This window comes from Schistocerca nitens, chromosome 8 (genome assembly GCF_023898315.1).
Source record: "Schistocerca nitens isolate TAMUIC-IGC-003100 chromosome 8, iqSchNite1.1, whole genome shotgun sequence".
NCBI lineage: Eukaryota > Metazoa > Arthropoda > Insecta > Orthoptera > Acrididae > Schistocerca > Schistocerca nitens.
Genome location: NC_064621.1, coordinates 321,308,702 through 321,333,595, shown reverse-complemented (window position 1 = coordinate 321,333,595; position 24,894 = coordinate 321,308,702). Strand labels below are relative to the sequence as shown.

Genomic DNA, 24,894 nt, shown 5'->3' with positions numbered 1-24,894 from the left:
GAGAAATTACAAAAATGTTTTGGGAAGCTCCGGAATCTGAAGTACTAGTCGATGAGGATTGAAATGAAATAAATAGGAAGTGCAGGGAAGCTAAGACGAAATGGATGGGGGGAAAATGTGAAGACATTGAAAAAAAATGATTTTTGGAAGGACGGACGCAGCGTACAGGAAGGTCAAAACAACTTTCGGTGACATTAAAAGCAAATATGGTAACATTAGCAGGGCAACGGGAATTCCACTGTTAAATGTAGAGGAAAGGGCGGATAGGCGGAAAGAATTCATTGAAAGCCTCTATGAGGGGAAAGATTTGTCTATAGTGATAGAAGAAGAAAGAGGGGTCTGTTTAGAAGTTATATGGGATGCAGTATTAGAAACAGAATTGAAAAGAGCTTTGGAGGACTTAAGGTCGAATAACGCAGAAGGGATAGATAACATTTCATCAGAATTTCTAAAATCATTGGGGGAAGTGACAACAAAACGTCTATTCATGTTGGTGTTTAGAATGTATGAGTCTGGCAACATACTATCTGACTTTCGGAAAAGCATCGTCCACCCAGTTCCGAAGACGACAAGAGCTGACAAGTGCGAGAATTCGCGCACAATCAGCTCAACAACACAAGCGTCCAAGTTGCTTACATGAATAATATTCAGAAGAATGGAAAAAAAATTGAGGATGCGCTAGATGATGACTTTGGCTTTCAGAAAAGTAAAGGCACGAGAGAGGCGATTCTGACATTGCGGTTAATAATGGAAGCAAGACTAAAGAAAAATAAAGTCACGTTCATATGATTTGATATCTGGTAAAAGCTTTCGACAATGTAAAATGGGGCAAGTTGTTCGAAATTCTGAAAAAAGTTGGGGTAAGCTATAGGGAGAGACGTGTCATATACATTATGTACAACAGCCAAGAGGGAATAATAAGAGTGGACGACCAAGAACGAAGTGCTCGCATTAAAATGGGTGTAAGACAAAGATGTAGCCTTTCTCCCCTACTGTTCACTCTGTACATCGAGGAAGCAATATTGGAAATAAAAGAAAAGTTCTCGAGTGGAACTAAAATTCTAGATGAAAGGATAATAATGATACGATTAGCTGATGACATTGCTGTCCTGAGTGAAAGCGGAGAAGAATTACATGATCTGCTGAACGGAATGAACCGTCTAATGAGTATAGAGTATGGACTAGAAGTAAATAGAAGAAAGACGAAAGTAATGGAAGTAGTAGAAATGAGAGTAGCGAGAAACTTAACATCAGGATTGATGGTCACGAAGTCAATGAAGTTAAGGAATTCTGCTACCTAGGCAGTAAAATAACCAATGACGGACGGAGAAAGGTGGCCATCAAAAGCAGACTGGCTATGGCAAAAAAGGCATTCCTGGCCTAGAGAAGTCTACTAATATCAAATATCGACCTTAATTTTAGGAAGAAATTTCTGAGTATGTACGTCTGGAGTACAGACAGCATTGTATGGTAGTGAAACACGGACAATGGGAAAAGCGGAACAGAAAAGAATCGAAGCATTTGAGATATAGTGCTACACACGAATGTTGAAAATTAGGTGGACTGATAAGGAATGAGAAAATTTTACACAGAATTGGAGGGGAAAGGAATATATTGAAAACACTGATAAGGAGAAGGGACAGGATGATAGGACATCCGTTAAAACATGATGGAATGACTTCCATGGTACTAGAGGGAGCTGTAGAGAGCAAAAACAGTAGAGGAAGACAGAGATAGGATTAAATCCAACAAATAATTGAGGACGTAGGTTGCAAGTGGTACTATAAGATGAAGAGGTTAGCACAGGAGAGGAATTCGTGGCGGGCCTCATCAAACCAGTCAAAAGACTGATTACCAAAAAAAAAAAGTATCTCTATACAGGTGGGCTTCGGCAAAATATTTTCGCATTCGAATAATAAAATTAGTGATCGAAATTTCGTGAAAAGATCTCACCGTATTGAAAAACACCTCTTTCAATCACTGCCACTCCAACGCGCTTATCAAATTCTTGGCAGTGTTGCGACCTTAGAAGAGTTTAATGCACTTTATTACAAGTCAGATTATAGGGATAAAAGAAAGTCGGGTTTCGTGTGCAAGACGGCCTGCATGTGTGACGGCAGGGAAGCCAAACAAAATACGGGGGACAGATATCGGTTACCAAAGGAGTTGGACACCATTTGCTTCTTCTTGACTGCTCTAACACGACAGCAAGTAGTGCGCCTGACACCTCGCCAACTGCACCTAGCGTCCAGCTCATGGGAATAACAGGAAACTCTCCAAACCGCGTAATGGGATAATCCGAAGTACGATTTAGAGAGATAATGAACCATTAAGACGGACACATATCGAAGGAAGGGTCCAAGTGAATGTTGCTGAAAGAGTTTGAATATGGGTGTGTGCACTAAGAGCCAATTAAGAACGATATAAAACAGTCATAAGGCAGTGAGTAGGATCAGCATTCACTTTCAGTACCAAACATCCAGAGTGAAGTGATGCTCCCAGCAGCACCTGGTGGAGCCGTAAACACTTCAGCTACGAGAATACGGTGACTCACGCTGGTGGACATACAGTAAATTTGAGCTAGATAACGTTTCACAATATTCATTGGAATAGTGCTGAATAGACACTATCTGTCTCTGTCGGAAAGTATTGGAATGGAGGAATTTCATCGAATAGCGTGAGCAAGTTGCTGCTTGGTACACGTCTCTTGCACGATAGGCAAAGATGACTTTGAGTACTGGTGAAATAGCTCACAATGTTGCATTATGTTGATGATCGATTAGTTAGGCCAGGTAGCTGGTAGTTAGCAGAGTGACGTTCCAACATTCGTCTCTGATACAGATCTTTTATAGTAATCATTGAAAGCATCTGATACTCTGACAAGGGGTTTCGCTCCGACATATCGCTAAGTAAATCTGTTTCATAGTACAATAAATTGATTAAAGGAAAAGTAATAACACACCACTTCAACAAACAATTCCAGCCTGCTCCGCGAGAGTTACCAGTCTTCTGTAACGTAACCCCCCTCCAACCAAAGAGATTTTATCCCGCTGATGTCCGCTTTAAAGGCTGATAAAGCAAAAGAAATACACAAAGTCATTAACGTCCAAACAGCCCCATTCAGGGGTTGGGAACCTGTATCACGACGTGACGATCACTCTCTCCCTTTTTCACGATAGTACGAAACGAGTTGTCCTTGTCGAACTTTTTAGATGTCTTCCGTCAACACCGTTCCGTAAAGATCCCGTAAGGCAAAATATTATTCTGTCAGAGGACAGACAAACGTAGTACAAGCAGTGTCGTTAGTGGATTTGTTGCCTTTTGTAAGTGCTCTGCAAATAAAACACAGTCTTCGCCTCACCTTACCCAAAACATCATCTAGGTGATCGTTCGAATATAAGTTGTTCCTAATTGTTGTCAATAGGTATTTAGTTGAACTGAAAGCCGTTACATTTGTGTAATTTGATCTGTAACGGAAATTCATGGGGTTCCTTTTGGTGCTCACGTAGATGACCTCGCACTTTTCATTCTATAGAATTGCCAGTTTTCGCATTATACAGATGTCTCGTATAAATCATTTTTCAGCGCTGCTCAGATTGTCTCTTAAATCATTTACATAAATCGGGGACTTTCGAGGGGAGCGCCAGGCATAACTTCCGTTTTACTCGGTACACAATGAGTTTAGAAGCCGTTTGTGAAGAACTGTATCGAAAGCCATGTGGAAATCTAGAAATATAGACTCAATTTGAGATCCCTTGCCCCAGCACTCACTACTTCATGAGAATAAAGAGGTAGTTGTGTTGCATCAGAACGATATTTTCTGAATCTAGGTAGCTGTGTTTTAATAGATCGTTTTCGTCGAGGTGATACAAAATGTTTGAACACAGTTTATGTTCGAGAATCCTACCGTAAATCAGCGTCCGTGATACGGGTCTGTAATTTAGAGAAATACTCCTTTTCCTTTCTTGAATATTATAGTGACCTGTATAACTTTATAGTCTTTAGGTATAGGTCTTTCATCGAGAGATGTTGTATACAATAGCTAGGTATGGAGCTGTAGCAGCAGCGTGTTTGAAATGAATCTAACAGGTATACAGTCTGGACCGGAAGGCTTACCTTTACTAACTGAATTGAGTCGTTTCACTAAACTAGGAATATCTGTTTCTCAATTACTCATGCTGCCAGCAGTTCTTGATTCATATTCTAGAATATTTATTTAGTCCTCTTTGGTGACGGAATTTCGGAAAACCGTATTTAGTAATTCCGCTCTAGTGGCACTGTCATCGGTAATAGTACAGTAGGTATGGCGCAGTGAAAGTACTGATAGTGTCTTGACGCTGGGGTACTTTACATATAACCCGAATCTTTTTGAATTTTCAGCCGGATTTCGAGACAGAGTTTCGCTGTGGAAACTATCAGAAATCATCTCCCATTAATATCCGCGCTAAATACGGAGCTTCCATAAAACTTGGTCAGTGTTGGAGATTTTGCATCCTTTTCAATCTGGCGTGCTTTTCTCGTGGCCTCTGCGACAGTACTCTGACCTATGTTGTGTCCCATAGGGGATCAATCCCGATTCTTGTTAAACTATTTGGTATAAATCTGTCTAAAGCTGTCGATAGTATATCTGTAAATGTAAGCCACATTTGGTCTACGCTTACATAGTTATCTGGGAAGGAATGGCGACTGTATCTTAGGGAAGTCGTCAAATGAATGTTTACCGGTTTTTTTAAGTAGACATATTTTGCGTTAATTTTTGTTTGGTTTGAATGATACGGTTTTCGGTCTCGCTACAACAACTTTGTGGTCACTTGTCCCTATATCCCCCTTTCTGTACAAATCGAAAATGTTCCACGGATGAATGATTGTTGGTAAGCCTCCGTGTGAGCTAGAACCTCTCTAATTTTACTGTCATGATCTTTTCACGAAGTATGCGCAGGAAGAAGTGCTATGTTTATTGACCCTTTTAAGAAGGTATGCTCTCCTAATTTTGACAGTGAACTGTACAGTGATGTACAATTTCTCTCTTGTAGCGTCTGCCACTAGAGTTGAATTAGCATCTTCGAGAGGCTTTCTTGTTTACTAAATTAACGTGTAACGACACGTGATGCGTTTCCTTGGATTTTCCTTACTTCATTTATCAGTCATATCCGGTACTGACAGCAGACTCATATCCAGGTTTTAGTCGGACGAGGGTTTTGAAAATTTCCTCCTCCGTAGATGAACTACACTTCCTGTAAATTATTCCACTGATTCTCAGTCTGGCATTTGCCTAATGTGCAATTACTTTTGTGGGGAGGTTCCATTTTAAGTAACTCTGTATGCAAAATCCCAGATATTTAATGGAATTGACTGCTGCCAGTGACTGTTTTGAATGCTTGTAGTCATTAACAGTATAGACTTTTGCCTATTTATGCGCAGTAAGTTTTGTCTGTACATATTATAAAATGGATGTACATATGTATATTTAAGTAGGTGTGTATGTTCCACATGTCCTAAACCACTGGACCGATTTCAACCAAGCTGGCGGTCAAGGAGAAGGATGGGCGAAGGAGAAGAAGGAGATGGACACAGATAGGCTGGCCGGAAGAGGAGCACAGAGGGAGGGGAAGCGGGAAAAAGGAGACAGAGAGAGAGAAGGGGGGGGGGGGGAGAGAAGGAAATTGACAGAGAAAGGAAAGCGGACGACCTCGTGATGACTGGGTGTTGTGTGATGTCCTTAGGTTAGGTAGGTTTAAGTAGTTCTAAGTTCTAGGGGACTGATGACCATAGAAGTTAAGTCCCACAGTGCTCAGAGCTATTTGAGCCAAAGCGGACGAAATGAACAGGGAAGAGGAGGAGATGGACAAAGAGACGTGAGAGAAGGAGACAGGATTAGAAGGATGGAAGAGGATATTGGTAGTTGGGGAGGAGCACATTGACAGATATATGGGGGAGGAGGAGGTGGCCAGAAAGGGGTTGCAGGAGGAAATAGACAGAGAGAGACGGAAGGAGCACATGGAGGAATACAGGATTGGAATAAATACATACGCGATCAACGTCGGGTATTCAGTTAGTCTGTTCATAACATCTCTAAGAGAAGACATCTAGTAAACTACTTTATTTGGGTCACCGTTGTCATCTATGGACAAAATGTTGTATGAGACTGCCCCACTTCCATGGAAGAGAACTGCATAGACCTGCACCGAAAATTCAGAACAAGCCCGCTTAACAAACGACTGCTGGTATGCATTGCCTGTGTATAACGTCGCCCAAATGGAATCGTTTGCACAGTGCGTTTGAAGCAGCAAAGTTACTTAATCGATCTGCAACAACAATGCAAACATTGAAACCAGCGTGAAACAGTGAAACGTTTTAATATGCTGAAATCTGTGATTTCTGTACAGACAGACCTAGCTCTTCTCGGAACATTCAGTTACCAGTATGGTATTACGTACATCTTCATCTGTATTCTTCAAACCATTGTGAAGTGCATGGCAATGAGTACGTCCCATTGTACCAAAAATGTCTATGATTTCCTAAGGGACCAAACTGCAGAAGTCATCGGTCCGTAGACTTACACACTACATAAACTAAGTTTAGCCAATTTATGCACAGAACAACATGCCCGAGGGAGGACTCGAACCTCCGTCGGGAGTGGCCACGTAATCCGTGACATGACGCCTGTAACAGCGCGGCTACTCCGCACCATCCATTACACCACGTATCAGGGTTTCTTCCCTTACTATTAATGTACGAGGTATGGAACTATTACTGCTTAAGGGTCCGTTGTTCTAAGTCAACCTATAATATAGGCGATTTATATATATATATATATATATATATATATATATATATATATATATATATATATATATATATATATATATATATATTGAAAACCTAATGAAGTTATCAATGAAAATGTTTTTGCACGATTCTTGGACAACATTTTCTGAGTTTTTAAATAAATGAAGCCCCCCCCATCCGACGAGTTAAAGTTACTCTGCCCAAAATGAGGTGTGTCTGTGATGAAATTCCTGCAGTCAACAAATCGTATCTGAAATCGAAAAGCCGGCCGGAGTGGCCAAGCAGTTCTAGGCGCTACAGTCTGGAACCACGCGACCGCTACGCTCGCTGGTTCGAATCCTACCTCGGGCATGGATGTGTGTGATGTCCTTAGGTTGGTTAGGTTTAAGTAGTTCTCAGTTCTAGGGGACTTATGACCACAGCAGCTGAGTCCCATAGTGCTCAGAGCCATTTTTGAACCAAATCGAAAACAAAGAATTTTCTTAATCTATGGATACTGTGCAAGGAATAATAGCACAACTTTTTCTTTTGAAATTTGACAAAGAAATAAAATGGTGGAAGTCGGTAACGAATATGTAGATTAGTCGTGAGTTTTTGGTCACATTTTTGCAATAACTAATGAATAAGTTAAAATAAATAGCCTGTTTCTCTTTGCAGGAAGGGCGGTTCAGTTATTACTTCTTTAGTGACATACTCATTAGCTTTGTTAATTTGTGCTGCATTTGTGAAGAGCAACAGGAAAATGTTCGAAGAAAAGAGATCTCTGCCCCCAGCTACAGGGTCGAAACCGCACACTTTGACACAATGAACAGAGCGCTATCGCTTGTTGGTTCATCGACATCTGAACACGAAACTCCAACGCATTTCATTGTACGGCACCACGCGCTCGGGAATATGGCGGCTGCAGTCGGGCGGAGCGAGTGACAGCCTGTGCGCACCAATTACGGCCTCAGTTTTCTTAGGCGTTCGATTGGTTGTGTGTTTTCTTCTCCTTAAAATGTGACGTCATGTTGGTGAAGTGTCACATCAAACTGGCCATATCTTTGATACAGACTTTCGCTCGTGTGAGGTTAACATTTGAAAATATCGAAAGACTGTGCCTCGATAGGACGGTGTTCCCCTTAACAGTGTCACTACTCACTTGTTTGACTTGCAGCGTGTGACGTAATGTCGCCATCCATGATTCATTCGCCCCGCAGCGGCAGCTGGTCACGTGGACGGGTTTTGCGTGGCTGCATATCAGGCCAGAGGGGCCCGGCGTGAGCTCGGGCCGCTCTCCCATCTCGCCGCTAACAATATTCATATTTTTTAAAGACGAGCCGCAGCGTCCATTGTGTGTGTGAGAGGTCGGCGCCGAGTAACGGTTACGACCCGCTAGATAACCCGCGTGCGCCAAGATGGCGGCCGACCGGCGCCGCACAAAGGCACCTGCTGGCGCGCGGCCGTCTAAATCAGCGCGCCCGCTGCCGACCCCTGACCCCCCACCCGTCGCCGAGGCACAGTGGCTTTTGTGCCGGTGGTGTCCCGCCCGCGTGGGGAAGCCTGCCCTAGGCAGCCGGCGCCGCCGCCAGTTCGTACGTCACGGGTCTCGCTGCAAGCGTCCCGAGAACCGGCCAAACACGACGACACTGCGACTCCGCCACAAGCTTCTCACATGATTCCGTCCGTGTTTGTCAGTCTCTAACACATGTAATTCGAATAAATGTATTCACTTACCGTCAAACTACTTGTATCTCACTAGTGTAAAAGGTTTAGGGTGCAAAACCAAGGAATAAATACCGATTGCTTTAACTTCAACTAATTCAGAGATTTCTCACAAAAAAAGAGCAAGAATATATTTCTAATAGTACCATCCATCCGTCCGTTTATATAGGCTTTAGCATGCAAATATCTGAAACTAAATACACTCCTGGAAATTGAAATAAGAACACCGTGAATTCATTGTCCCAGGAAGGGGAAACTTTATTGACACATTCCTGGGGTCAGATACATCACATGATCACACTGACAGAACTACAGGCACATAGACACGGGCAACAGAGCATGCACAATGTCGGCACTAGTACAGTGTATATCCACCTTTCGCAGCAATGCAGGCTGCTATTCTCCCATGGAGACGATCGTAGAGATGCTGGATGTAGTCCTGTGGAACGGCTTGCCATGCCATTTCCACCTGGCGCCTCAGTTGGACCAGCGTTCGTGCTGGACGTGCAGACCGCGTGAGACGACGCTTCATCCAGTCCCAAACATGCTCAATGGGGGACAGATCCGGAGATCTTGCTGGCCAGGGTAGTTGACTTACACCTTCTAGAGCACGTTGGGTGGCACGGGATACATGCGGACGTGCATTGTCCTGTTGGAACAGCAAGTTCCCTTGCCGGTCTAGGAATGGTAGAACGATGGGTTCGATGACGGTTTGGATGTACCGTGCACTATTCAGTGTCCCCTCGACGATCACCAGTGGTGTACGGCCAGTGTACGAGATCGCTCCCCACACCATGATGCCGGGTGTTGGCCCTGTGTGCCTCGGTCGTATGCAGTCCTGATTGTGGCGCTCACCTGCACGGTGCCAAACACGCATACGACCATCATTGGCACCAAGGCAGAAGCGACTCTCATCGCTGAAGACGACACGTCTCCATTCGTCCCTCCATTCACGCCTGTCGCGACACCACTGGAGGCGGGCTGCACGATGTTGGGGCGTGAGCGGAAGACGGCCTAACGGTGTGCGGGACCGTAGCCCAGCTTCATGGAGACGGTTGCGAATGGTCCTCGCCGATACCCCAGGAGCAACAGTGTCCCTAATTTGCTGGGAAGTGGCGGTGCGGTCCCCTACGGCACTGCGTAGGATCCTACGGTCTTGGCGTGCATCCGTGCGTCGCTGCGGTCCGGTTCCAGGTCGACGGGCACGTGCACCTTCCGCCGACCACTGGCGACAACATCGATGTACTGTGGAGACCTCACGCCCCACGTGTTGAACAATTCGGCGGTACGTCCACCCGGCCTCCCGCATGCCCACTATACGCCCTCGCTCAAAGTCCGTCAACTGCACATACGGTTCACGTCCACGCTGTCGCGGCATGCTACCAGTGTTAAAGACTGCGATGGAGCTCCGTATGCCACGGCAAACTGGCTGACACTGACGGCGGCGGTGTACAAATGCTGCGCAGCTAGCGCCATTCGACGGCCAACACCGCGGTTCCTGGTGTGTCCGCTGTGCCGTGCGTGTGATCATTGCTTGTACAGCCCTCTCGCAGTGTCCGGAGCAAGTATGGTGGGTCTGACACACCGGTGTCAATGTGTTCTTTTTTCCATTTCTAGGAGTGTATATTGAGCGCATTGCAGATCTCCTCATTGACAACCTGTCAAATGTTACTTATGGTGCTCAGCAAGTCCTCTAAGTAATAGGCAGTATCTTTCCAAGATAAAAATTGAGAAAAAGACTCAATATAAGGAAATAATATAAAGAATGAAATTTATTAACGAATATTCTAAACTGCACAACGAAATTATGCTTGCCACACTTGAACTACATAAACAAAACAGAATTATCGATCACCTTGAATTAAAACCAGTAATTCAAAATGTCCTCCACACTAAACTGAAAAAAAAATGCACAGTGAAGAAGAAGAAAAACATATCTCCACAGACATCACAGGTACTGACTTCCGCCTTTAATTGTTTCTGCTCAAAGGAGAGGACAAATGAGATGGTTCAAAATGGTTGAAATGGCTCTAAGCACTATGGAACATAATATCTGAGGTCATCAGTACCCTTACTTAGAACTACTTAAACTAACCAACGTAAGGACATCACACACATCTACGCCTGAGGCAGGATTCGAACCTGCAACGGTAGCAACAGCGCGCTTTCGGACTAAAGCGCGTAGAACCGCTCGGCCTCAGCGGCTGGCGAAAAATGAGATACAATTCCAATGATGACTTATAGTTTAGATTATGTTCCACGAAATAGTTTTTTTAAATGATGAATAACTTTATTAGTTATTAAGCAATTACATTTTTGAGCCGTTTTTATATATTAATAATATGTAATGCAGAAGTTGCACAAATGTAAACAGATTGTTTTATAACCACTTGCTTTCACATTGTTGGGTTTGGAAATTGCCTGCACATATCTAGCTGTCGTCTATAAAACAGTACTGCAGAAAAAACTGGTGACCAAGGCATAAGGATGAAAGTAACTTCCGCATGACGTGTCACTGTCAAGTAACATACCTTGATGAAACTTGTACCATGGAAGGAAATGACTTCTACAGTATGATACAGAAGGAAACTGAAAGAAAACGCAATACGGCGAAGGGAAATGATACTTTTATTCTGAGACAATAACTACCCAGAAGTCATCGACGTTCAGGATAGTCCCTGGACATTAGAAAAGGAGCAACATAGTTCTAAATAAGGAGTGTGATCATTACGGATGGTAATGAATGTTCTGCAATGTGCTCCCATACTGGCCAAAAGGTTGGTTAGGAGCGGTTGTGGTAGTGCCTTTTATTCTTCTACCAGCGTTGTTGAGAAGTGTTTGGTGGTCGTTGGTGCATGTGGACATGCTGCAGTATTTCATACGAACGTGTCCCACATTTGCTCGGGGTAAAGAGCAGGTCAGTCCAATCGCCGAATACCTCCACGTTACAGGAGCTCCTCCATCTGTGTTTTTCGATGTGGTCGCGTATTGTCATTTATAAAATGAAGTCAGCGCTAAATGCATCTCTGTAGAGACACACATTGGTAAGGAGTACAGGCCCACAAGAACGTCGACCGGTGAATGTACCGCGTCCAAAGATTTTGAAGTCAGTATGGCCACTCGACATTATGCGTCCTCACACCGTATCTCCAGAACAATGAAAACGATAACGTTCGACAGTGTTCCTGTATGTATTACGTGTTCACAGCTCCTGACTTATTAGGGTTCGTCCAGCAACGTAGAACATGATCGTTTTGGTGATCCAGACGTAATGGAGTGAGGAGGTATAATGTTGCATTGCCGTACACGTCTCCAAATCTTTGAACACAATACCCCCACTGGTCAATGTTGTTCTTACGCACGCTATTAGGAACCATACCTCGCATTTTGAAATGTCCAGGAGACAATCATCAATCGCAATTACTTCAGTGTAGGTATTAACTTTGAATAAAAGTCTCTTGTATGATTGTCTCAATGCGTATTTCTTTCACTCACCTTCTGTACTATACTGTGACAGTTTTTTCTATGTATGACCCAACATTCGTCTAGCTGTGTTATTTGGTAGTGACAGAACGTGCTTAAGCTATTTTTAAGTTTTGCGCACCATTGTTATTTATATACTGACTGAAAAAAATCACAACACCAAGAAGGAATTGTATGACGCAAACGAAAGTGGATAGGCTGTTTCTATATCTGAAAGATGATATCTATTCTAATTTCGTGCCAGTCGCATACGAGAGGCGCTAATAGCGACACTATGAGGCTGCAGTTCAGGTTTTCTTCTAATACACGCTGTAACGATTGTGAGCGTTAGTTACTTTTGAGATTGGACGTGGTGAGTTGATGTTGGTCAAGAATGCCTCTAAGGCGACAAAGACGCCATTATCAACAGTCACTGAGTTTGAACCAGCAATACTGCAGAAAGAATACAGGAGTGTAGCCACTGCACATGATTTCTGGAAGAGGTGGTCACGAAAATATACAGTCCCAATACGACCGCACCCCGGAGGGCCAGATGGCACTATCGACAGGGACGACGATCGTGTTTGGCGTATGGCTCTGGGACTTCACACTACGTCTGCAAGAGTAATTTGATTAATGGTTGGCACCACAGTGACACAACAAACTGTTACGAATCTGTTACTTCCAGGACAGCCCCAAGCATGCCGCCTTGTGGTGTGCATTCCGCTGACCCCAAACTACCACAGTTTGCGACTTCAGCGATGTCAAACGAGAGCTCGTTGGAGGCCAGTGTGGAAGACTATGGTGTTTTCTGATGAAAGTTGGTTCTGCTATTTGTCCCAAGCACTCTGGCTGCAAAATTGTACTTCTGTCTGATGATTCGACCAGTTGTGCTGCCACTCATGAACCGCATTCCATGGGTATTTTCCAACAGAATAACGCTGTCCCACATACCGATATTACAACCTAGGATGGTTTACAGAGCGTGAATATTTGCACTGGCCTGCTCGATCACAGGACCTGTCTCCAATGGAGCACATGTGGGGAATCATCGGACGACAACTCCAGGGTCATCCACAAAATGCATTAATCGTACTTGTAATGATCGACCGAGTGCAAAAGGCATGGAACTCCTTCTCACAAACTGTGATTTCGAGGGCAGCGGATAGGGTGTCTCTTCCGGCTTTTACTCACGACATGAAGTATCGTCCACCGGCTATGACTCAAACCAATAGTTATTGCACTCAGAACCAATATACAGAGAGACCTTCAGGATGCGGTGATATCTCTCGTGAAGATTTTTATTCAAGTCTCATAGTAAAGTTTGACAAGCTACGAGGGCCTCACCTCTAGCATTCTGCAAAGAATTCAGAGGACATGTCCGTACCTCTCATTCACAAGAATGGCCTTATGGTCTCATCAGTGAATTTATTTAACCATTTATCTGTTCTGTAAATGCTTCTTTTAAGCCCTTAAGTGACATAAATCCGCAAAATGAGTGTTTTTCTCTGAAATAATTTCATCATTATCATTTTAATTCATCTGGTATCTGCAAGCTGGATGTCAGTGCATGTTTCCCTCCACCTTACTATTTACGACCGTCCTGTTCAGTTAACTAATGCACTAAAATACCATGGACTGACTAACGACCGGCCACCAACATGAAAACCTCACATACTAACCATCCACAATCAAGTCCACAACAGACTAAAACAACGAATGACTTCGCTATCGTTTACACCTACAGAACCCTGATCCGACCCATCCTCTGCTATGCAAATGTTGCCTGGACAGCTTCCCCTCCAAATCCTCGAACACCATGCTCTCCGTCTCGCTTTCCGCATCCGTCTATCGACCCCACGTGGATTCTCTAGCGTCTCATCACATTCTCACCTATCCGTAGGCACATCGAACATCTCCACATCTTCTCTGCTACACATAAACTAGGTTCTCATAACCCCGTTGTTTCCCCTCTGACCACCAACTCTGGTGTGATGAACTTCTTCACCCAGCGCAGCTTCTTCCGTTTTTTTCTTCTTTTAATCAACACAGCGATTTCACCTCAAAAATTTTAAATGGCTATTTTGTCTTTTTATCTTTACCTTTCAGGCTTTTTATTTCCTTTTCAAACTTTAAGTGAAACAAACCACAGCGTGTAAGAGTTATTTTTCCAACATTACATTTTAAAACTTTTTTTGAATTTTGCATCCATAAATACTTTTTTTTCATCTCTTCATTTATTTTTTTAAATGTTGGAGACACACTAGAAGCACTTCATGAAGGCTCCAGTTGTAATATGAAATTTAAATCTGGCTCAAGAATTAGCTTTGGACCTATCAGTAGGTTCACCTCAAGGCTGACCATTTTAGGCACAGCACAGAATGAAAAACACCATTCACTACATACTCGTACACATGAAATTGTAAATATTGTTACTTCCAAACCTGCACAATAATTAATCGCTATGCGGCCGTTGAAGTCTGCTAGCCAGAATATATTATGAATCCTCACAGTTTTTTATTTTTTTCAGATAACTGTAATATGAACTGAGATTTCAAATAGTGTCTTTAAGTTGAATCCTTTAAATCTTCTCTTTGTAATTGTACTTCGCTGAAACTTTAAGTGTCCTTTCGTGAAAAATGCATGGAGTACTCCAAAATTATCTTCACTGAATAATACGAAATTTACTACTCTACAAAATTTATTAACTGTAGTGAAAGTTTACTAAAATAGCTTTTCATCGCAATAAAATAGAATACTTGGAAATATCGTAGCACTTGGTATAGGACACTGGCTAGATGAACGACTAAAAGGGTAAAATATGGCTGCTCAACACCAAGTTTTCACAACACAAACTTATTATTGAAGAAGAAACTGCATAACTGATCCGTCCACTTACGTAATACACAACTGATAATTTGTGGTGAAGGTGGTGGAAGTGTCGACCCCCTGTCGCTACTTAAAAAAGGTGGCGAAAGTATCCATGGCTGCTGCTATATAACAAGCTCTGAAAATTCTCTTCTTAGCTTCGAATTTTCGTAGTACAGTGTTAACCAAAATATGACATGAATAATAAGCCATATTACTTCCACGTCCTAGGTTAGGTTATGTTATATATTCCTTCTGTTCTTCTTACCTCGTTTTTCAGTTCACAAGATATGAACATTGTACATGCTAGCCACCGACTGATTCTTGCCACACAGGAGCCTTGCAGTTCGACCTCCAGATCGGTCTTTTATATTCTCGTCAAGTCACTTTCATTGCCAAGGGACTTCCCTCCAAGTTTTACATGATTTTGTATTTCGACTTAACTGTCATCAAGGAACGTGACTGAATAAAATTTACATGATTAGAAACATACATTCCCTTTGGATGAACGAGTATTACAAATGACGGTTTAACATTCCCTTTCTTTTACAGAATATTATTTTTAAAATTACATCCATAGCTTAATTACGTTGAAATAAATTGACGTAAATAATAAATTAAGCATTCACATAGATGTTAAATCAAAGAGGTTGGTGATATAGAAGTCACATTACGCAAAAACAGACAGAGCAGTTAGATAAGACAAATATAGGTAATGTCTATAGTAGTGTTACAATCATCCTAGCATTTTCCTTAAACAGTTAAAGGAAACCGCGGAGAACCTACGAGGGAGAGCTGAAAAGTAATACCTCAAAATTATTTGTGCGAAAACTGTTGAAGCCTTTTAAATGAAACTAACTTTGTTAATATTAGGCGTTTTTATTCTTTATGTCTCCATATTTATTTCTTAACATAGTCGCCCTGGCGACGAACATATTTATCCCAACAAGAGTCCATTCTGTTGATACATTCATTGTCGTGTGGATGACTTAATCGACCGAGTCACACCCTCATCTCTCCTTACTGCGCCATCGCTGTCAAAGTGAAATCCTTGAAAATGATTTTTAGGTTTAGGAAACAGACGAAAATCTGATGGAGTCAAATCCGTACTGTATGGAGGATGATCGATGACAGTCAACCCAAGGCATCTGTTTGTTGCAAATGTCGCAGCGCTAGCGTGTGACCTCGCATAGTCATGCAAGGGGAGGTTGCTTCGTGTGTGTACGAACTGTGGTAATCTTAAACTCGATTACAGCATGCTGTTTCTCAAGCAACGACATACTTACGTCACAGACAGCCATATCACACGAAACAGTTCGGAGCCCACTAGCGAAGTGGTTCCCAACCTCGGAATAATTACCCCCTCACGTTTAAAATAAAATTTTCTGAAGATTAAAACCTAAACGATTCGAATATGTTTCAGTCTTGAAATTAAATCATTTTCAAAAGATCATTGCTGCAGTCACAATTTTGTAAAATCTAATATGGATTATGTAAATTATTAATAATTACTTTTTCTCAACCAGTAACATTAATGCGGTGAAGGGTATAGGTTCCTCACCTTGACCACCTATTACACACATCTGTTGTGCTTTGCCACGTACATCGCTGATGATAAAAGTGAAACATGCCTTCTCCATGTTGCAGATAGTACCTGAAGTAGTCGAGAACTTGCTTCATTACTCGCTTGGAAACAGATAAATGAATTAATTGACAACACGTACAACAATAAATACGTAAGGGCTACTGTAGTGCTGTACACAGTGTTGTTATTATTATTATTTCTATTATTTTTACTAGAGTGATTAGGCACAAAGAATTAACAGCCTTAAGTTGTCCAGTTTCCGCCAGTTCAGAAGTAATGAGTGCAGCAATGAAGTGATTTACGAACAGTAAGTATAGTGCACACATCTGAACTTCTTTCATTTTAATTTGGGCTGCAGTGTGCTGCAATGGAGAGGAGCTATGCAGGAGAAGCATGTTTTGTAACAAGTGTGTACACTCACTGTGGATAGCTTCCTCTTGTGAGAAGAAGTTGTGGGTAACACTTCCTTCGTTTCATTCTAATACACACACACACACACACACACACACACACACACACACACGCACACGCACACACACACACACACACACACACACACATACTCCCAAACTAAATATCATTCAGCTTTAATTTTGAAAATAAAAGTGTTCGTGTTCTAGGAAAAGTCTTTCATTCTACAGTTTAGTTAGGTGCTAAGGTTGGTGATAATGTAGGTGAGATGGGGCGGGGGCAGCGCGTAAGAGACAGTATGGGGGACGTACTAGCTAATGTCTGATTACAATCAGGAGTATTATGTATGAGATGCAAAACATCAACCAATTCTCAGAACAGAATACAAAATTCTAAGGATTAGTTTTGATAACAGCCTCTTATATTAGCGCGACCTGACGGGCCTCGAATCGGATCTTCGTGAATGCGATTCTATTGCTTTTAACAGTACACCACTTTATACAGTTTATGAAATTTCAATGAATTCAGACATCTACCTGCTTGCACATTGATAAATATCAACGGGGACAGTTGAAAATGTGTGCCCCGACGGGGACTCGAAACCAAGTCGTGCCGCTTATATCGCAGACGCTCTGTCCGACTTTTTTTCTCTCGGGACCTCTGCCTTTCGTGGGCAAGTATACTTTTTTTTTATTTTGCCGGACCGGATTCGAACCCGGATTTCTCGCTCATTGTCAGCGGTTGCCTTACCTTTTTTTTATGCGAACCTACAATATTGACATGGTAGTTTTTCTGTCTGCAATGTTCAAATTTTGACAAATAGTGGCTAATTAGAAATTAATTAAGGATAGAAATGAATAAAATTGAAAATGTCCAAATGAAAATGACAAGACGACATCGTTTAAAGTACAACTACAAAGGAAACTTGCTCCTCTAGCAATGAAATGAAATTCAAGTCGGGGGCGACACCAGACCACCACCAGGTGGTCGATAGAGCAATAGAGCCATCTATCGACCCGTTCTTCAGACGATGGCGTGAGACTGGGTCGTCTTCTCGAAAATAACTAAGATTCCGTTAAGTGTGATCGATGTCTGTATCGGCTTACTGCGTCTATCTCATCTCTCACCCGTCACACACCATCTGGCCGGCGGGTCAGTAAATGTCTGCCACAGATAATTAGCAACGTCGTGCCTATATTTCTTACGCTGTTGCAACTTCGCTTGTCGATCCAGGAGAAAATGCCAAAAATCCGTTTTGTACCTTTGCGATTCGTTCTAGACGTAGCCCACAATGATTCCCCGTACCCATGTCACTGCATTTGTTTATGGACCGGAAAATAAGATTCTTGGGGGGGGGAAAGGAGTGTGTCCGGTGAAACAGTGTGAGGGGCGGTGGGTAACAATATCTGTCGTGCCAAGTGCCACACCGGAGCCGCCCCATTACATGCTAAACGATGTTCATCAGTGTCCACCGTTGGAACCCATTGAACCAGCGAGGAAACGGAGGACAGTGTGACTGGAGGGACTTATCTCTGGCACGCTCCCCGTGAGACCCGCACTTCCAACTTTCTGTCCGCACACTACATTTGTAGTGCCACTGCTCACTATACTCATTACTCGCGGTAGTCCATCTACTGACAGCCGTAAGAGTTCGGGCAATGTTAGCGCATCCGCACAAAAGAAGATCATTGGCCGGTATGCCTTATCTATATAAAGACATGTCCGAAAGAACAGAAAGTTGGAAGTGTGGGTCTCACGGGGAGAATGTCCGAGATAAATCCCTGCAGTAGCACCAACCTCTGTGTCCTCGGTGGCTCAGTCGAATAGAGCGTCTGCCATGTAAGCAGGAGATGCGGGGTTCGAGTTGTACCGGTTTGGGGGCACACATTTTCGAATGTTCCCGTTGATATCTAGCAACGCCTGTAAGCAGCTAAAGGTTTGAATTCATTGTACTCCATTCTTCGAGAGCTGCAAGATTACCAATGGTATAGATACCATCTGCTTGTACGGTTTATTCCTCAAGACAGATTTATATGAGACATGACACATTAGTTCAAATGTAAGCTATTCAAATTTATCTAGTTCGTAACACACCAACGTATTACTTTCACAGCCTAAGGCATATTCCACTTGGATGACTCATTACATAATCTGAGATAAATGTTAAAATGCCTCACACTGCTGCTGCTGTGGTCTTCAGTCCTGAGACTGGTTTGATGCAGCACTCCATGCTACTCTATCCTGTCCAAGCTTCTTCATCTCCCAGTACCTACTGCAACCTACATCCTTCTGAATCTGCTTAGTGTATTCATCTCTTGGTCTCCCTCTACGATTTTTACCCTCCACTCTGCCCTCCAATGCTAAATTTGTGATCCCTTGATGCCTCAAAACATGTCCTACCAACCGATCCCTTCTTCTAGTCAAGTTGTGCCACAAACTTCTCTTCTCCCCAATCCTATTCAATACCTCCTCATTAGTTACGTGATCTACCCACTTTATCTTCAGCATTCTTCTGTAGCACCACATTTCGAAAGCTTCTATTCTCTTCTTGTCCATACTAGTTATCGTCCATGTTTCACTTCCATACATGGCTACACTCCATACAAATACCTTCAGAAACGACTTCCTGACACTTAAATCTATACTCGATGTTAACAAATTTCTCTTCTTCAGAAACCATTTCCTTGCCATTGCCAGTCTACATTTTATATCCTCTCTACTTAGACCATCATCAGTTATTTTACTCCCTAAATAGCAAAACTCCTTTACTACTTTAAGTGTCTCATTTCCTAATCTAATTCCCTCAGCATCACCCGATTTAATTCGACTACATTCCATTATCCTCGTTTTGCTTTTGTTGATGTTCATCTTATATCCTCCCTTCAAGACACTGTCCATTCCGTTCAACTGCTCTTCCAAGTCCTTTGCTGTCTCTGACAGAATTACAATGTCATCGGCGAACCTCAAAGTTTTTATTTCTTCTCCATGGATTTTAATACCTACTCCGAATTTTTCTTTTGTTTCTTTACTGCTTGCTCAATATACAGATTGAATAACATTGGGGAGAGGCTACAACCCTGTCTCACTCCTTTCCCAACCACTGCTTCCCTTTCACGCCCCTCGACTCTTATAACTGCCATCTGGTTTCTGTACAAATTGTAAATAGCCTTTCTCTCCCTGTATTTTACCCCTGCCACCTTTAAAATGTGAAAGAGAGTATTCCAGTCAACATTGTCAAAAGCTTTCTCTAAGTCTACAAATGCTAGAAATGTAGGTTTGCCTTTCTTTAATCTTTCTTCTAAGATAAGTCGTAAGGTCAGTATTGTCTCACGTGTTCCAACATTTCTACGGAATCCAAACTGATCTTGCCCGAGGTCAGCTTCTACCAGTTTTTCCATTCGTCTGTAAAGAATTCGCGTTAGTATTTTGCAGCCGTGACTTATTAAACTGATAGTTTGGTAATTTTCACATCTGTCAACACCTGCTTTCTTTGGGATTGGAATTATTATATTCTTCTTGAAGTCTGAGGGTATTTCACTTGTCTCATACATCTTGCTCACCAGATGAGATAAATGTTAAAATGCCTCACACTATATGCAAAGAATGAAATACGAGTGCAAACTGCACAATATAGCAACAACACGGACGTTGTGCGAATGCCTCCTTTAGTTGAGTAAACCAAAAGCAGTTGACAGCACGATACTGAAAACGCAAATATATGCTCATAGCTACCAGTTTTTCCAACAATGAATATTTCTAAATTCAGCTACAGTGCGAGGTCTTCTAGCCTGTGCTCGAGATACCTCTTCTCCCACCGAGAATGCTCAGGTTCCACGTGCCATACTGAAGTCATCTGTCCGCGAGAGTCACGGAAAGGTTTCGATCTGAAACTATATCCTAATCCCTCGAATCTGCTTGTACTGGACTGGGACTGGGAAGGGAGGTAAGGGAGGTAATGACAGTGGCACGTAAAGTGCCCTCCGTCACACACCGTTGGGTGGCTTGCGGAGTATAAATGTGGATGTGTACTTATTACACCATCTTTGTCTAGCTATCAGTATTTAGTCATTAGTAGTTACATATAGTAGGCAATGTCGACAATTTGCGAAGAAATCTGTATACGTATTACTTGTGTTATGATCTGTGCTCTCTATAGCTAAACTTGAGAAAATTAGACGAAACGTGAAAAGTGTGTCGAATGAAAATGAAACATAAACTTTTATGAATAATATCTTCAACACAGTTTATTAATCTTTCTAGTTACTGTCACAGTGCTCCTGTGAGTTGATGATCCTAGGCTGATGCTGAGATTTCGTGACTTTCGTAACAACGTCAGTTACGCCTGCCTTTCCACGACTACACTGGTCGCTCTCACTCAGCAGTCTTTGCCTTGGAGCATTCTCCACCTGCCGACGACCGCACGCGCCCCTCAGCGGTAACAGAGTTCTTCCATCGTGATTACGCTGGCTTCTTTTCTCGAGGATACAGTCCGGAAATAGTTCTTTCAGGATCGTCTGAGCATCTCGCCTCCCATTTCTTTGTCCTGTTCCCTTCTCTAGTTCTTTCCGGATCGTCTGACCACTTCCCACACATTTCTTTGTAGTGTGCCCTTCTTTCACTTCCCTTCCCCATCACTTTCACTTCTTCACATGATTCACGGAATGTCCAGGACACTTTGAAACGTCCCCTTTGAACAATTATACAGGACTGTACTTAAACTGACACACAATATTTTTTAGCGCAACGCCATCTGACTTTCAATAATCCCTACAAAAGAATGGCCCTGACTAACATTAACCTATACCTTTCACAAATCAGTTACCTCACAAAAATCTTCGTTACTCAAACTACTGCAATACAGCGAGCGCCACTACTGCCAGCTAAATAAAAGATTCAAATTACTGAAGGCACTAACTACTGATAGGCATAGTTAGCAAATGAAAGATTTTGATAGAGAACAAACAATGTATTTACCTCAATAGTCATAATATATATATAGCAGTTCATGACAAATTTAAAAACTCCGCCATCTCTCTCCCCACATCCACCACTGCTGGTGGCTCACCTCCAACTGCGCAACGCTATGGGCTGTTAACAGCCAACAGCTCAACACTACAATAGCCAACAACAATGCAAACCAGCCACAAACTGCACACAGCACAGCCAGTGATTTTCATACAGAGCGCTACGTGGCGTTACCAATAAAAAATCCTAAACAGCCTACTTACAACTTCAAGATACTCGTTTCTGGTTTTACACCCTGTGAGTGGCTCCAAGTACGTGCCTGGCTTACCTTTTATTTTGTATATTTTAAGATACTTCCAGTTTTATACAAGTATGAAGTCTAGGAAGAATTACTATATGTGCTTCTGTGTGCGAAATGTAATCATTTGTATCTATGAGATAGATACATAGTGATTTTAAGAGTAGTTGTACATTCCGCCCTTGAAGATGTTTCTTCAAATTTTTTAAGCAAACTCTCGCGTGATGTCCAACGTCTTTTTCTGTTTTTCTATTTTATTTATTAAAGAATGTTAGGCAGTTGAGATTTTTCTACATTTGTGCTAAAATCTTTCACTACTCATACAATGTGTGCAGCTTCTGGTTTCGTTACTGACTTTTTCATGCGAGCAAGATAATTGGTCGACCACCTTCTATAGAATTCGATTGGCAGATAAGAGGGTTACCACGTTAATTCTACAAGTTACTGCGGAAGCTGATACGATGGCAAAAATAGCTTTCTCATCCATATCAACAGGCGATCGTGCTGTTGGTGCAAAAGAGACGATACATATTTGAAGAAACAGACATCATGTTAAACAGTTATGAACATTACAGTAGGCATCAGTACTGCATAGTGATTAAAGATGGAGCAGCAAGTATTTATCGTGTACAGTTGAATCGAGTGTTGGAAAAACTGATGCAGACAGGTTTTCTAGGGAAGGGGGACTGTTAACCAGCGACAATATCGCCCTGTGAAGCTTAGATAGTGTTGGCCAAATCCTGGCCAGCACTCACTGGAGCACTTCTTAGTGAACCACGAGCGTGGTGAACCGTTCTCATTTAATGCCTATGATCACTTCTAGATACTCTCACCAAGCTGCTTCTTACCGTTACTGCACCCGAGACTGAGACAGCATGAGGTTATGTACTCAAAGAATGAGTGAAAATGAGGAAGAATCAAGTGAGAACCGTCTTTTAATTACCTCGGTCCAGAAGCAGTGATGTATAAAGTCCTCCCGTCAACTAATCCTCTTTGAGAACATAGCTTCTAAGTATCAGGTGATGCCAAACTTACTCTCTTCCATAGTGACCGTGGGGGTAAATCTGCTCTCTAGAATTGTTAGAAACAAGAAATGTAGCGCGGCCGCGCTAGGGGAGGAGAGTCTGCCAGAGGATTCCTTTCCACAAAGGGCATTCCCTGCAAGACAATATATTATAAATGATCTCTCTGCCGTCTTACTTAAACTCTCAGTTACCTTAAAGTCAGAAGATTACTGACCAGAGGTCAATACGAAGGCTCTCCAGGAACTTTCAATCGCCGCAGAACTACACTATAAATATATAACAATGTCTGCTTAGTATTCAGAAATTACCGTTACAAACTTCTAGGACTTGTAGAGGGGAGTGAGTACGTCATACTTTGCGTGGGAACCCATGTCCGGAAATGTAACTCTATCTTTTTAAGACATTTTCAGTTAAGATGTGTACGGCGTCCACGTCTGCCGAGTGAAAGAGAAAAATCTCACAATTGCTTGTCCTTGTATGCAGTAGTGTAGACAAGACGACGTGTTCAAAGTCTGTAACAAGTTTGGTGGTCGCCACATCGAGCCGCTGTTGTAATGCGTCAATAATGTTCAGTAGATACAGTATGACAGGTTCGTTTTTGTTGCGCTATGATGTAAACACGCAGTGTTTAAGCGTTAAACCAGAAAAACAACTTTTAAGAGAGAAATGGATATTTTATTATGTTTCCTTTCGAACTATCACCTGATAACTGTACCGCGTTAGCCTAAATCAGTTCCTCAGGCAGAAGAGGATTGGTTAAACATCTGAACTGAAACCGTTGCAGAACGGGCACGGTACGTTTCCGGAAATGGACTTCTCTTCAAAACATTGTATACTGACTCCCCTCTACTATCCTAGAAGTTTGTAATGGGAATTTCCCAACACTCTATGTTCAATATCTCCAGTCGATTTCCAACAAACTTCGTACACAAATCGCTTACTGTCTGGAAAGAAGCAATGACAGGAAAGAATCGCTTACTGTCTGGAAAGAAGCAATGACAGGAAAGAACCACTTACCTCTCGAAGGGTGGAGGAGAAAAAGAAGCGTAGAGTACCAATCGCAAATACACGGGATATATTGAAATATCTCGAAAACTACACATCGGATCAAAAAAAGTTATAATTGCAATTTTTCCGTATCAGAGAGGGACAGTCAATGATAGCACATTCGACCCCCCCCCCTCCCCGGAACCCCACCCACGCGTGGTTGGTGGGGATACGTTTTGTCTGAAGCATTTTCTTCGTTTCACCACAGATGGTGTTGTAATAGGGGGAATAGAAATGGCATGGATACACAACCGTAATTTACAACACTCTACTCAATAAATAATGTTGTGTGACGAGGGCCTCCCGTCGGGTACACCGCTCGCCTGGTGCAAGTCTTTCGATTTAACGCCACTTCGGCGGCTTGCGCGTCGGTGAGGATGAAATGATGATGATTAGGACAACACAACACCCAGTCCCTCAGCGGAGAAAATCTCCGACCCAGCCGGGAATCGAACCGGGGCCCTTAGGATTGAAAGTCTGTCGCGCTGATCACTTTTTCCTTTTTTTCACTTCATTTTCTGTTTTCTTTTTTTTATTGTTTCACGCTTTTTTCTTTTTTAGAACCGTTTTTTCTTTTTCCACTTTTTCTTTTTTATTTTGTTTTTTATCTTTTTTATTTTGTTTTTTATCTTTTTTGTCTTTTCTCCGCCTTTAAAGAGAGAATGTAACTTGATGATGCGGAAACGCGCTTCTTCTGAACGACAGACTAAGTATGCCCCTTCTGCTGCCTTTGTTTGCAA

At 42.4% G+C, this 24,894-nt stretch overlaps 1 protein-coding gene across 1 annotated transcript in view; it reads left to right on the top strand.

The window, feature by feature from the left end:
• Positions 1 to 8,186: 8,186 nt before the first annotated feature.
• The window catches only part of LOC126199545 (arylalkylamine N-acetyltransferase-like 2), a 155,770-nt gene continuing 139,062 nt past the window's right edge, over positions 8,187 to 24,894 (top strand). Inside the window, exon 1 of the mRNA XM_049936466.1 lies at positions 8,187 to 8,363. Coding sequence (XP_049792423.1) covers positions 8,187 to 8,363 — 177 coding nt within the window. The remainder of the gene's footprint in view (positions 8,364 to 24,894) is intronic.